The sequence below is a fragment of the Ascaphus truei genome, chromosome 6 (genome assembly GCF_040206685.1).
Source record: "Ascaphus truei isolate aAscTru1 chromosome 6, aAscTru1.hap1, whole genome shotgun sequence".
Taxonomy (NCBI): domain Eukaryota; kingdom Metazoa; phylum Chordata; class Amphibia; order Anura; family Ascaphidae; genus Ascaphus; species Ascaphus truei.
Genome location: NC_134488.1, coordinates 88,277,156 through 88,291,480, shown reverse-complemented (window position 1 = coordinate 88,291,480; position 14,325 = coordinate 88,277,156). Strand labels below are relative to the sequence as shown.

The window sequence follows — 14,325 nt, the reverse complement described above, 5'->3', positions numbered from 1 at the left end:
AATTCATTTTTAAAACATGGTGTATTATAAAATACACTGGACTAAAACAATCTTAGTTAAAACAGAATGTAGGCTCATACCACTGTAATAAAGATATTTCATTTGAAAAAGATAAGAACATAGGTAAATGTATTACAATACGAGCACAGCATTTTTTTTTATTACTAAATTATCCCTTTTTTCATTATGCTCCCTAATTGTTTTTTTACCTCTTCAATGCACGAGATGACTGTCATTGCAATGTTTCCCTTTCAAAGCACAAAGGGTTAAAAGAAAGTCTTGCAAATTAATACTGCAAGGAGGACTGTTTAAGAACATAAAATTGAGTAGGAAAATATTTTAATTAATTAAATGTAACAACCTTTTTCTCCAATGCAACTTAATTAGATCAACCTGATTTCATTAACAGCTATTTAATCTTCTAAATCTGTTGGCATGGGCGTCCCAAACAGAATCTGACATCTCATTCATTCACCTCACAAGAAAATCCACATTTCATGTCTGTTCCTCTACGTCAACCCAGGTAAAGATTCATAAATCAGCTGTCTCATTGCCCTGGTCATCTTAAACAAGATTTGACCCCTTCCTAACGCATGATTTATAGCTGGAAGTTAGTTTTTCATTCATGTCAGATTTGCTATGCCACATTTGATATAACACTGTATCCAGTTTGTAGAACGGCCTATGAGACAGTAAATTTATTGTCCATGAACCTTGAAGAATTACATCAATGCAAAGTGCTTTGCATTTCCAATTCACAGGCAATGAATCCATTGGCTCATCTTGACTCTTTTTGGATGATGGTCATTAGAGTGATGTTTGTTATGACGTCATGAAGTAGTATATAAGTAATGGAGCCTAGATGAGAAGACACTTGTGAGTAGGAAAGATTGTGATACAGTAGACCAAGAAGAAGCATTTTATCTCCATTCGGCAACCATGCATAAGCTTACATTTTCTTGCTTGATTTTTGTCAGCTTGTCCTGTCCTCTCTTGTCTCTTCCGATAATTGACTACAATGAAGTACCTTATCAGCTTCCAGGTAGGAAGGACCTCATCATTATTTTCATTGTCTTGTTCTATAACGGTAAACTATTTTCAACTTTGAGGGGAAATTGGGGTCGTATTTTACCATTTCAATGGCTAATTTCTAAGATACTATTGCTGCAGAATTATTGTACAGGAGACTTGAGGCAGTAATGTTAATTACATTTTAGATGCAGAATTTAAGATGCTACAGCAGGAGGATAAAAAAATGTATTAATTTTATTATATTCCATTAGCTGAATAGTATATAATTATAGTCACCTCGTGTACTCTCTTTAAAATAAATTTATACTTCAGTTCAAATTCCTTCATTGACACACTTTTCAATTCTGCTTTTTTGCAATAATTTAACATTTTTGTAGTTAGATAAATAATCAATGGTTGAAGTGTAATCTCATGAGGGGGCTTGAAATACCTGTATATGTTTATTTGTAAACTTCCACTCCTTTAAAAAAAAAAATACCTTCCCATTAATGCTCTAAATTGCATAAAAATACCATAAACTGGTGTAAAATCATAATTATAAAACAGTCTAAAGATGTTTGCTACCTTGCACAAAGAGTGCTTTCTTGCATTTGAAACAGTACAACTACTTTTTATGATACTTTAACCAGTGTATATATATCTCATAATTCAGTATCCTTGTGCTACCCAACAATTGTTTAATAGTCCAGAATTAACATTAGATCAAATAAGTGTAACTTTCACCAGCATTACCTAGTGGTTTAACGAGCATGCAGCTCCTTTATTGCACACTATACTTTTATTCTCTTATCAAAGTATATGTTATATTATCTTAAGACATAATGTGCAATGTTACAAGTTTTCTCTTTTCTATGCAATATAATAACTCTGCAGAAAGTACTAGATCTTGGTTTCAATTGCTGCACAATCATATATAACGTGGGGTGAATATCATATGCCGAAATAAAGATACAGTACATGCAAAAGTGATCTTTTGTACTTTAAACATTAAAAATAACATTTACAGACAAAACCTATCAGAAGAATATTAATTTGTTAGATAACCGAGTCCAATACGTTTTATATTGAATTGAGTAGTTACTTGTAATTCCCCATAATAATAGAACTGTTGTGGTCTAAATTCATTCATTCACAGGGGACACAAATAGGACAGGCTATTAGCATATGCTACATAACATCAAATTACACTATTTACTGCTAATTACATTTACGTGGAGATATTGTACCTACTGTATAAGGCAGATGTTTAGAATACCTGGTCTTGAGGAGTCAGAGTCTCCCTTTCAGACTCTAATAGTAAATAACTTTGTCAAAATCAGTTCATAGCAAGGATCTCTAAAACAAGGCACCAGTGTAATAATCTGTGGGGAGCAAATAAATGTCACACATTCTCTGCTGGATCCACCACTAATATCAAGGTTGATAACTCGATTCCAGACTAGGAGAAACAGAATGTGTTAAAAGTTCTAGTAAGAAAATCAGGGCTAATATTTGGGTTTAGAAAATGGCACTCGACTGCCAGCTGGAGCCGGCAGTAAAAGGAAGGCAAATGTTAATTCTGCATCCTTAATTATCAGCATGGAATTAAGGATTTACAAAAGAGAATATACAGTATGTCTTTTGTACATGTCCCATAGTTTCATGCATGATGTGTTAAGTCAGTATGTTTATATTTGCTCATTTATTTAACCACTTATGCTCCGAAGGACAAATCTTGCAATATCGGTGTATGCTCCTTTAGTGGTGAAAAAGTACAAGTAGTTTCTGGAAGAAAGCCATGATAACAGTTTTTACATAATGTTGCCCTTATTTCTAAATAATAAATGCATAGTAACTATAGTATACTTATATACACAGTAAAGTGTCCTGACTTCTTTATAACGTACGTAGAATGTGTGAAATAGCATAGATTACCTACAAATTTAGGATTTAAAAAATAATTATTTAAAAATTATATACATATAAAGTTTGAAACTGCATGCTACCATTTATACTTCTTCTTGTGTTTTTCCAAATGGAAAGGTAGTAAAGGTTAACGGATCTTTCTTTTGGTTATTTTCCCATCTTATACATAAAAACAAGGGGGTGCATGGATAGTCAAATGTTTAGCTTACTTTTCTTTTCCACTACCAATTATCGATCTATCTAAAATGAAGGAGGAGGAGAGTGGAAACAGAAGGTGTACTGAGGTAGAGATAGACAGTAGTGGAGTTGAAGTTATGTGGCTGCTCTGGTTGGCATGATGACAGGTGCAATGGTGGACAATGCTAACAACAGGAATACCCACAACATCTCCAGTAATTCATTTTTACAGATATCTACCATGCTTTGTTTTTTTACTTTCCCATTGACCTTAATTATGAGGCACAGATTTTGTTTAACCTATGAATGTTAGAAAGAAAACTTAAGCTAATTTTTAACACTTTCATTGCAATATGAGGCCATCAGAGCAATGTTTGCCAATCTTAAAAGGGGTACAAGTCCCGACCTCGTTCTGCATTATGATAATTACTTTCTTTCTTCGTTTAGACAGCACTTCTTTTTAATGCTTCTTTCTGTCTTTGGTGGATACTCTGAGAGAATAACAATTAAAGTAATAGCTTTGTAAACGGATCTCTATAGTGTTAGAAAGGTACTCGGTTATTCCTAGCATGTGGGGCTCAGATAAAATAGATTTATGTAAAGGGGACTGTTTAATAAGTTTTCCAATGAAGTCTCATTCCAGTCAATTAGAGACAGTTACAGTAAGGCCAACAGTAAGGTTGCCTTTCAATGTCATTATTTTTCAAAATAACTTGCTAAAACTCATAAAGGAAAGTCAAATACTGTATGTCAAAAGTTACATTCAAATCTTGCATCATCCCAGTACAAGATTATTCATCAAAGTTAGAACATTATTTAACTTATTTGGAAGCCAATCTTAGGAGTAACTTATTGTGTAGGTAGATGTGTTGTGTATATTAATATGGGCCCTGCAATGTTTAATTAAAGATATGAAATAGGGGGATAAAGAGGCCTGTCCTAAGGTCCCAGTCAGAGCAGCCAGTCTGAATATAAACACACTACTGTACCTCGCATTGTCAGCTCATACCTCTCCCGTACATATAATTAAATAATATTATAGTTTACATTGTATATTCAATAATATTCAAATTAATTACCGCAGTAGGATACCATTAGATTTATTTTCAATATGGCAGCCTAGGAGAGTTTTGTACCCCAAGTGTGTGTAAAACCGCTATGTAAATCATAATGGGACATTTGGTTACGGCAATTTCGCAGCAACCAAATGACCACCGGCGTTCGGCCACAGACGGACCTTCCGCCACAGCCGATGCACTGCTGGAACCTCCGCTTCTAGGGTAAGTTTTACTGGTTAGGGGTTAACTTAAGGGGTTTTAGTGGTTAGGGTAGGGGGTTACCATAAGGGGTTTTAGTGGTTAGGGTAGGGGGTTACCATAAAGGGTTATAGTGGTTAGGGTAGGGGGTTACCTTAAGGGTTTTAGTGGTTAGGGTGAAGGCTTAGAGAAGGGGTTTTTAAGGTAAGAGCTTAGGGTATGGGGTTTTATGGTAAGGGGCTTTAGGCGAACAGGTTAAGGTTATTAGGGAAGGGGGTAGTGTTAGTATTAGGGGTCAACATTAGGGCGTTTTAGGGTACGCGGTAAGGTTAGTCACTTACTTTAGAGGGCGAAGCGGCCGGTGGCGGTGGATTGGCCGCGACTAAATGTCATATACCGTTTATAAATACCCACAAAAAACGTAAAAATGATTCATGTTGTTGTGTTCTAAAATGTATTGAGCACCTCATATCTGTGCAATAATCAGTCCATTGAGATTCTATGGAAGATGAAGAAAAACTAATGAAGGCAAGGCATGCTAAATAAATTGTTTGTGTTATGCGCATTAAATAGTTTATTTTACCCAATTGCCTCCAGCCCTTCAATTTGTGCAGTGCCTCACCTTCATTCGTTTTTCTTCATCTTCCATGGGATCCTAAGGCTGAAGCACGCCCGGAGGAACACTGGTTCATTCACGAGTTGGTACTGTGAGTACTTCTGTATCTACACATGGAGCAAGACTTTATATATTTAACTTATATATCAGATATTGAGCCAGTGTGGGTACAGCCTGTCGCTTACCTGTTGTGGTGGGGGGTTCTTGTATTGGGAATTGGGGGATCACCAGGGACACTTCGGTTTGTAGAGCTTCTATTCTGGTGCTGCTCTTCTCATCCCTCCTACCCTCCCCTACCTCTCCAGATTCAGGTTTGGAGTAGAGCCTGTATTTAAAACACATGTGAATTGGATATTCTTATATACCAAGGACTAATGATATCTTATTAAGAAATGTATACATTGTTCCATCGAATTTTAAAGGATACCAGCAGTCAGTATTGTAACGCTCACGCTGCCCACAATCAAGACAAGACCCCGGCACTGAGGTGGGGAGGTATTACACCACACACCCGCAGCAGGTAGGAGAGATCGCTGTAGTCGAGGGTATGCCAAAGTCCAAAATCCAGAAGCGTCCACAAACAAGCCGAGTCGGTACACAAGAGGTTAACTGCAAAGGAGAGAGCACTGCACAAATGAAATGAGCTACACAAGGCTACGTAGGATTATGCTGAGCAAAGCATGGGAGAAAGCAGGAAGTATTTAAAGGCGGGATAGACCAATGGGGACAGGGGGCGGAGGCACGGCCCCAGCGGAGCAAGGTTAGGCTGCAGGCAACAAGGCAGGAAGGAGTGACTTGCCACACAGCTGGGGATCATCACACGTCATTGCGTGTGCGTATCGCGCGGGAGAGGCGCACGACGAGTGCGGGAGGCGGGACCAGGTTTCGTGCGGCAGCTAGAAGAGCTGCGGGTGCTCGCTCTGTAATGCAGGAACAGTGGCCGCGGCGGCAGCAGCAGCAGATAAGGAGGGAACACGCCGCAAAGGACGTGTTCCCCGATTCCTTACAAGTATACACAATCATAATATTTCACTACTGCCTAGGATTTTGGAAGCACCAATCAGGGATTCTCCTTCCCTATCTTTTGCATTGAGATTCTATAGTTGGAACTGCTTTGTTCAATGCCATTGCAGAAATCCATCTTGCGGGGACCTGCAACTGTATTTTCTCCGAAAATATAGAATAAGTCCATAAGCCTTCCTATAATTACATAACTGTATACAAAACCAAGTATAGGAATTCTGTAGTTCCAGCTGCCTTATTATTGCAATTCAATAACATTTTTAACTTTGAAAATATAGTTTTAAACTTTCATGTAAAACCCAGAGTTTTGGGAACCTTCATTGCTTTTGTTTTAATTGAAATTCAATCATTTCTTTGAAATAGTCAGAGAGCAATACCTATGGCAAGAGAATCATCCTGCCATAAAGATAAGTGAGAATTGATGCATTTTAAGATTTCAAGTATCGCTTGCATATGATATGGCAATTGTCTTAAATTTGAATTGAATGTCGAAAGTCTCAAATCCAGCTGGTTAAGACATGAACTGGTTCTGCATTTGGGGAAAGCCTGTTTCTGAACGCTCTTGGCTGAGTTTAGAAGCAAGACTAGAGTTGCACAGCATGAGTACTGAGAAGGAACAGACAGAGAAAGGAGTTCAGCCTTCCATACAGAGGTCACAAACTACTATATTAATGTAAACCCTTTACTTCAGGTCACCTTTCTCTACATAAATATAGTTAGACTTGTTTTTATATTTAATGGGTTATAACAAACTAAAATACTAGCGTACTAGAGATATTATTACAGCAGTAGTGTTCTTTGCTGTTTCATTCTGGTCTTGTATTTTTAAATACTTTTTTGTTTTTGTGCTCAAATTAGCTAAATGAGAGGTTGCAGAATTGTGAACTTAGGGCAAAAAGAGTGCTTCTCCCCCACACTATACCGATTATGAATTATGAATGGCCCTTGTTTGAAAGCTGGTAAACCTATGGCAGAGAGGCCTCTCAGAAATTTCAATGTACTGTTTCAATTTCTTGTTGAGCTGTTGGAGGGTGAATATTTAAAGAAACATAACAGGTAGGGCTGTTAAATGAAAATTGTGTACACAACAGGAATATTATAAAAGGACCTCTAAAAGCTCACACATAGATGTTGTATTTTAAATTTACTTCACCTATTAAATGCTTTAACAAAGCATGAGCTCGCTTAAATGAATAGTTACAATTATTTTAGAGATGACAAGTAGGAGCTGAACAACAAGAAGTCCTGATGATGGTGAGATTGACACCGTAACGTTGATATTTTCAATAAATATGTTTTCTTTTTTAAAGATTGCTGTGCCGCAGCATCCGTTGTATTAAGTTGTATTTTAACACTTGCACCTGTCAAAATTGCAGTTAACATTTTCTGTATGCCACATTGTATTAGTCTCTAAGGCTTTCAGGGCCTTATTCTATATTGCCCAAAGCGGCCATTCAGGCCATTTTCTATCGAAAATCACCATGGAAGTCATTGAGGATTTTCAGCTAAAAAAGGGCTGAAAGGCCGCTTCGAACTATATAAAATAACCCTCCGTCTTATTTCAACTGTAATAGGACTCCGTTTGGACCCAACTGAGTCACAGATTACGTTATACTACTGTATTTGTATTGTGTACTAAGTGTCTAACTAATGTTTTATCTCAATGAAGATTTAAAGATGAACCTGGGAGAACAAAGCAGCTTGGACCAGACTTACCTACTGCAAAATCTTCCTGCTTTTCTAGGAAAACACAACTTAGGTGGGGACACCAATGACATTTTCAGTAAAGAAGGTATATAACAAATGAACCCAGATAACAGGAAACTGGATGTATGTTTTTCATGAACAAATATTATAATGTACAGTAGCACAGATCAGAATAAAAATATATCAATGCTTACATTTACAGTACATAATGCACAGATATAAAAATAGTTCCTTTTATATAACCCCTGGTGCACTCATAGGTGGTAGCAGTTTTAAAGGCAAGGACAATATGAAGCTTACATTTTTAATGATTTAGGCTATTTCATAGCTTTATATAGACAAAGAATTGTTACGTTTCCAATTAGTACTAACAAAGTAATGCTAAGTGGATTTTAATAATGTGTTCCATTGTGTTTGTTTAATCAGGACCCAACCCAGGCAATGACAACATGTGGGATAGCAATAACGAGGTGAGTGAGACTGGTCATGGGCATTATCACTGTGTGGCAATGCAAAGGTTTTGCAAGGACACTAAAGGTCGATATTGATGCGCAAAATTTGGAGCAAAAACAAATTGAGCTTGTGGCAGAAATTTTTAGACTTACTGCTCTATTCGTTATTTATTTAAAATGGTAAATGGGTGGTAATATTAACTCTTTTGCATAACTTACATTAACTTAGTGTTAAATAATGCTAGCGTTACAAATAAGTGTGAATTTATAGAAATTTCTATTAATCAGCGCTAGTGATGTGTGTGTGTGTGTGTGTGTGTGTGTGTGTGTGTGTGTGTGTGTGTGTGTGTGTGTGTGTGTGTGTGTGTGTGTGTGTGTGTGTGTGTGTGTGTGTGTGTGTGTGTGTGTGTGTGTGTGTGTGTGTTTTCAAATTTTTCTACCATTGGGTCAAGTAATTTTTTTTTTTTATTTTACAAAACCCGATGTCAAAAAATGTAACCGCTTTGGTGCCACCTAGGCTTCAATGCCCAATACATTGCAAAAGAACGCTCACAGGCACCAAAGGGGTTAATTTTCAACATAAACACCCTATAACAAATACAAAAGGCATAACATCCATATATGCAACTATTACGCCTTTAGTAGCCCAAATGGCAGGCTAGACATGGGCGGACCATGACTAGCTGGCCACTTGACCTTCTATGTGGTTAATATATTGAGACAATTAACATCGTTAAAATTATGTATTCTTATCCCCTAGTCTCGGTTGGCTACGTGCTTCACCATGCGCGCTGTATGGCCTGCTTCATAGAGGTGCGGCCTGTTCGCGAGCGCGCGGTCGCTTACGCTATGGACGTGGCCTAAGATATAATGGAACAAGCATGGGCATGTTTTGCATAGTGATACATAATAGCAAAAACCTTTAAAAAGGTTTTGCAAGGACACATTGGCAGTTATTCATTAAACAACAATAGTGCAGATCAGGGCACTAATTTACGGTAACTCCAATTGATCTGCACTATCACAGTTTGGTTAATAATCCCCATTTACTATGAGTTTTCTGATATTCTGAATTATCACACATTTAACTGCTCATATAGTACCTGAACATAGAGAACAGTTACACTATAATACAGGCATACCCCGGTTTAAGGACACTCACTTTAAGTACACTCACGAGTAAGAACATATCTCCCAATAGGTAAACGGCAGCTCACGCATGCGCCTGTCAGCACGTCCTGAACAGCAATACCGGCTCCCTACCTGTACCGAAGCTGTGCGCAAGCGGGGAGACTATAGAACCTATTACAAATGCGTTATTTACATCAGTTATGCACGTATATGATGATTGCAGTACAGTACATGCATCGATAAGTGGGGAAAAGGTAGTGCTTCACTTTAAGTACATTTTCGCTTTACATACATGCTCCGGTCCCATTGCGTACGTTAATGCGGGGTATGCTTGTAAGTATTGTATTGTATGTCTTTATTTATATAGCACCAAAAGTGTACTCAGCGCTTCACAAAGAATACAGTACAGGGAATTTTAAAAATACAATAAGTGCAGCAAAAATCAGACAATGGGAAAGGAAATCCCTGCCCCGAAGAGCTTACAATGTAAGAGGTTTGAGGGGAAACTTACAGAGACAGCGGGTGAGGGAATAAGTGCTGTAGATGGGTGTTAAATGAAAAGGTTAACGGGGAAGAGATGGCAGGGAGGCGTAGGTGAGATCAGGTGTGTATGTCTGGCTTCAGGCTTAGGGGAGATCCCTAGCAGCAGGAAGGAGTAGATAGAGGGTGTGAATAGAGGATTTGTGTGGGTGTTTTTTATTGAGGGGTAAAGAAGATGGAGAAATATGAATAGAGTTGGAGACATGGGGCTGGTAGAAAGAAATGTGCATTTTGAAAAGAAGCAAGGTCAGAGCAAATATAAATATTTATATATTATATATATATTATAAATGCAGCATCATGGCAGCAGTAGTTTAGTGCTGAGATGTGTGGTCAGGGATAGAAAATGTCCACCTTTCCAGCGTAGTTCACATCCAGGATTGAGGGTCCGTAGGTGTTCTGTAGTCCCCTTGTTTCCCTACTGTTGAACTCCTTGTTAAACTCGACCATGCCACTTAAAACTGGGCCACTTTGAATCTTGGCCTGCTTTTCACAGCTAGGGCTGCTCTGGTTGCTCTTATAAAGTCACCTGACAGAATTTATTTCAGCCCAACCACCTTAATTAGCACATGTGAGGCATATTAACACAGATGTTTTTTTCAACAGGGTCTTGTCATGCCTAAGTGTTAGTGTAAGTTAATTTAATTAAGACTAGACTAAAGACTACAACTACAAATACACATAGCACAGGATTGTATTGTATTGTATGTCTTTATTTATATAGCGCCATTAATGTACATAGCGCTTCACAGTAGTAATACATGTGGTAATCGAATAAATAACAGATAATATAAATAACAGATCATGGGAATAAGTGCTTTAGACATAAACATAACATTAAGGAAGAGGAGTCCCTGCCCCGAGGAGCTTACAATCTAATTGGTAGGTAGGGAGAACGTACAGAGACAGTCGGAGGGAGTTCTGGTAAGTGCGTCTGCAGGGGGCCAAGCTTTATGTATCATGTGTTCAGAATGTTCACAGTGCTATTCGTATGCTTCTTTAAGCAAGTGTGTCTTAAGGTCTTAAAGGTGGATAGAGAGGGTGCTAGTCGGGTACTGAGGGGAAGGGCATTCCAGAGGTGTGGGGCAGTCAGTGAGAAAGGTTTAAGATTGCTTGCAGACAGACAATTCAGATATGTTTTTTTACCTAGTTGTAAGTGATTGATATATAGATACACCATACACATTTTAAGTTATGGTGGGTTAAAAAGGGGACAAAAAACCTCCACTGCAGTGGACGCACTATATGCTGGGTGATAATGGTGAAAGGCAGGGTTGCAGACCTATCTAAAACACGTGAATGTGCTCTAAAGTGATATTATATATATAATATAATATTATATATATTATATAGGATTTATAATTGTATATATATATAATTTAGGATTTATCTGCATTGTCTTTCAGGTTTTCTATGGAAAACATCCTCGGATATCATTATTGAGTCGCCTACAATCAAAAGACAGGAAAGAGTATAAAAAACGTGGTGGGAATTTGTCCGAGTGCTTTTGGAAGTATTGCGTCTGAGAGCAGAGGACATGACCATGTGATTTCTCCTTATTTTTATAAATGTTAGTCGCCCTGTAAAGCTGTATATAGAGATGCTTGACTTAAACAACCTAAGTGACATAACAAATAAAGGAATGTGAAATTTGGATTATTAAGTATACATTATTTTTCATTTTGAGATCAATAAACCTTTATGTTTTGCAAATATTTGATGTCAGTTGTTTCAGTTCTTCAAAATAGCTATTTATAAAATGTAAAGAGAATTAGAGTTATGTGTTATCTTATTGAGTTAGCAGCCACTCATGTCTACACTGCAAAAAGAGCAATTCAATTTGACGTGAGTTGCTGCTCTAATAGATATAACAGTCATGCAATCCACAGTACACAATATAGGCTACAACAAAGTCTATAGCTTGCAGAACTAAATACAAGAACAATACAGTAAATTAGTGGCTTGCGCTAAAAGTAAGGGGGTAATTCTTTATCTGCTGAAATGGCTGTTGGGGACATTTTCAGACACAAATCCCCTACGATGGCTTAAAACAGCCCAAAAAACCTGTCAAGATCAGGGTTGACCGGACTACCAAGAATCATACAATTACTAGACAGAAAAGATTTAATAAACACAAGTTTATTTAGCCGGAGCCAACAGTGAAACACACAATACAACAGGCATACAAATAATTCCCCAAATACAGTGATATGGGGAAATTCCTAGCTAGCTAGGTGGAGGGCACAGCCAAAGCGAGCTTACCCTCAATATTCCTCCTAGATCCTCACGAGAAAAGTCACGATTCGAGACAGGATCACAATGGGGTCCACACGCTAGTTTCAACGACCAAGACTAACCAAACTTACAGGGTTATTCAGGGCTGACCTTACCTTTAGTGTGGCACAAGGCGCCTCCTCCTACAGCGTTATGACATTTCGCTGTCATGGCAAAGTGGTGCGGCGCCATGACAACAGAAGCTGCAGGAAGCTGCTCTGCATAAGGTAAGACCTCCCCCAGCTACACACACCTCTTCCCACTCCCAGCTACGCACATCTCCTACCTTGGGCTGAGCTGCGGTATGGTAGTGCGCCGGTTCAGGGACTTCCCAGCTCTTTCCTCCAGCTAACCCCTCTCCTGTCGAGCGGAATTTGGATCCCGGCGCTGACAGGAGAAGGGAGCGTGGGGCGCCTTGAAGGCTCGGGGAACCGCAAGGCAACTGCCTGGCCCTAAGGCCGGCCTTGGGTCTAGACACTGAACACTGAAATGAACAGTAACTGACAAAAATAAGAACCGGGATGCCCTGGTCGATAGAGTATATACTCTTTCAGTAAGACACCGACCTGTCTGGGGGAAAGCAATAGCCGCAATCGAGGAACCACAGTCTCTCACGGCATGTGGTCGATTACCCTGGCCTCTGCACATGGCGCAGACTCAGTGATGTGATTAACAAGGCAGCGGTAGGCCTGGAAACATGCCTATCCCTATCTCTGTCATAGGCTACGGGATGCAGGCCAAGGAAACACAGTTGGGAAATGGGAAACAGATGTGCCGCAATACATGAATACATATAACATTACACTGATGACTGGGACACCTTCTCACACAGAAAGGTGGCCTACAGTATGTGAACCCAGCTGACACAAAGCGCATGAGCATACTTTATGTAACACAGTTTGCCCCCGCCCAATCACAGATGGGGACCATATGTGGAAATACACTTGTGTTACCGTGTGTGGTGCGTTACTTGATAGGCTCACAGAAGGCCTGAACCTCCACCGCTGGGAGCCTGGGGTTACCTGATTATTCGGATACAGCGCCTCCACCTGTAAGGTTTCCCAACAGGGTGGGATGGTCCTCTTACAAGAACAATAATAATAATAATGCACGCACACAGTATATGCTAGCAGCCGTTTTACTATAACTAATAACCTTGGTACTCTGTACCACACAGTAATATGCATATAACCATACGTATAGAAGTTCACCACCCCACACATCAACATAGGTGTCCCCCAAAGTACCTGGATTCTGGGCACCAATTCCCTGATGTCCCTTATGTCCAAGCCCACCCAATGTGTTGGAGATAGCGCTATCCCGTGGAGTGTTAGTGCACTACTATAGGTACCTGCCCGGGGCTCAGGCACCCGGGTAAAGCAAGATAACAGAATTGGATCCGCCTGATCCGATGTGCCGTCCGCCTACGCGTGGGGTGAATTCCGGCATGGATAATATCACTGTACACCGTACCGCCTATACCTTGGGGCTGGTCCGTCTCCAGCCCGCAGGCTGCAGGCACTGCGTGGCGGGGTCCTCCGTGAGGATAGTCTCTATCTAGAGGGGGTCTGAGCCCAGACCCAGTGATCAGGCTGCGCACCGATGAGTGGTTCCTTGGGCTAATCAAACAGCTAAAGGGGCAGATCTCCTAACAAGGCTTGTCCCTGAAGTAACCACAAACTGGGGCAAGGATAATAGTTATCTGGGGCCTATGGGGGTGACTAGACTAGTGCAAGGGGCTACTGCTTCCCTGCACCCTCACTTACCCAGCTCCCAGCTTCAACTGTCACTCTTCAAAACTGTCTTCATCTCACAGCTTCACTGGTTGCCTAGCAACATGTAAACTGCAGCCTCTGAAGCTGCTATACTCCTATCTAATTGCAGCCATCCTATTGGTTAAGCTGCAGCATGTGACTATCCCCTGAGGGATACAGGGGCTACATTTATATAACATAAGTCCCTAAGACAGTGGAGGGCAACATAATGTACTGCAGGGGCTGCATGTGTGGCCCTTGAGCCCTCTAAAGGGCCACACGTTAGCCCATGTGGGTAGCAGTTTCTCCCTTCCCCCTCTGGGCCAGCTGCTTAATCTGTCCAGCTCCACACACTAAACTGGTGGTTAGCATAGGAGAAGTGCAGGGAAGTATTTATCAGCACAGTGTTATTAAGCAGCTGAGGGAGCAAAGAGAAGCTGCTATCTGCGCCAGCAACA

The 14,325-nt window shown here is 39.8% G+C and overlaps 1 protein-coding gene and 1 long non-coding RNA gene across 3 annotated transcripts in view; one reads left to right on the top strand and one right to left on the bottom strand.

Moving 5' to 3' along the window:
* LOC142497351 (uncharacterized) overlaps window positions 1-13,937 on the bottom strand; it is a 31,192-nt gene extending 17,255 nt beyond the window's left edge. The window contains exons 1-4 of one of the 2 annotated variants that reach the window (XR_012802234.1): window positions 13,880-13,937; window positions 5,172-5,595; window positions 954-1,079; window positions 182-858 (exon numbers count right to left, since the gene is read on the bottom strand). This is a non-coding gene — a long non-coding RNA (uncharacterized LOC142497351). Of the gene's footprint in view, window positions 1-181; window positions 859-953; window positions 1,080-5,171; window positions 5,596-13,879 lie in introns of those variants that run through there. The other variant, XR_012802233.1, reaches the window with a different exon arrangement.
* Window positions 6,528-11,473, top strand: UTS2 (urotensin 2). The gene is made up of 4 exons (XM_075603285.1): window positions 6,528-6,612; window positions 7,679-7,801; window positions 8,143-8,186; window positions 11,246-11,473. The coding sequence occupies exons 1-4, from the start codon at window positions 6,528-6,530 to the stop codon at window positions 11,363-11,365; spliced, it is 372 nt and encodes a 123-aa protein (XP_075459400.1). The 3' UTR covers window positions 11,366-11,473.
* Window positions 13,938-14,325: the final 388 nt, after the last annotated feature.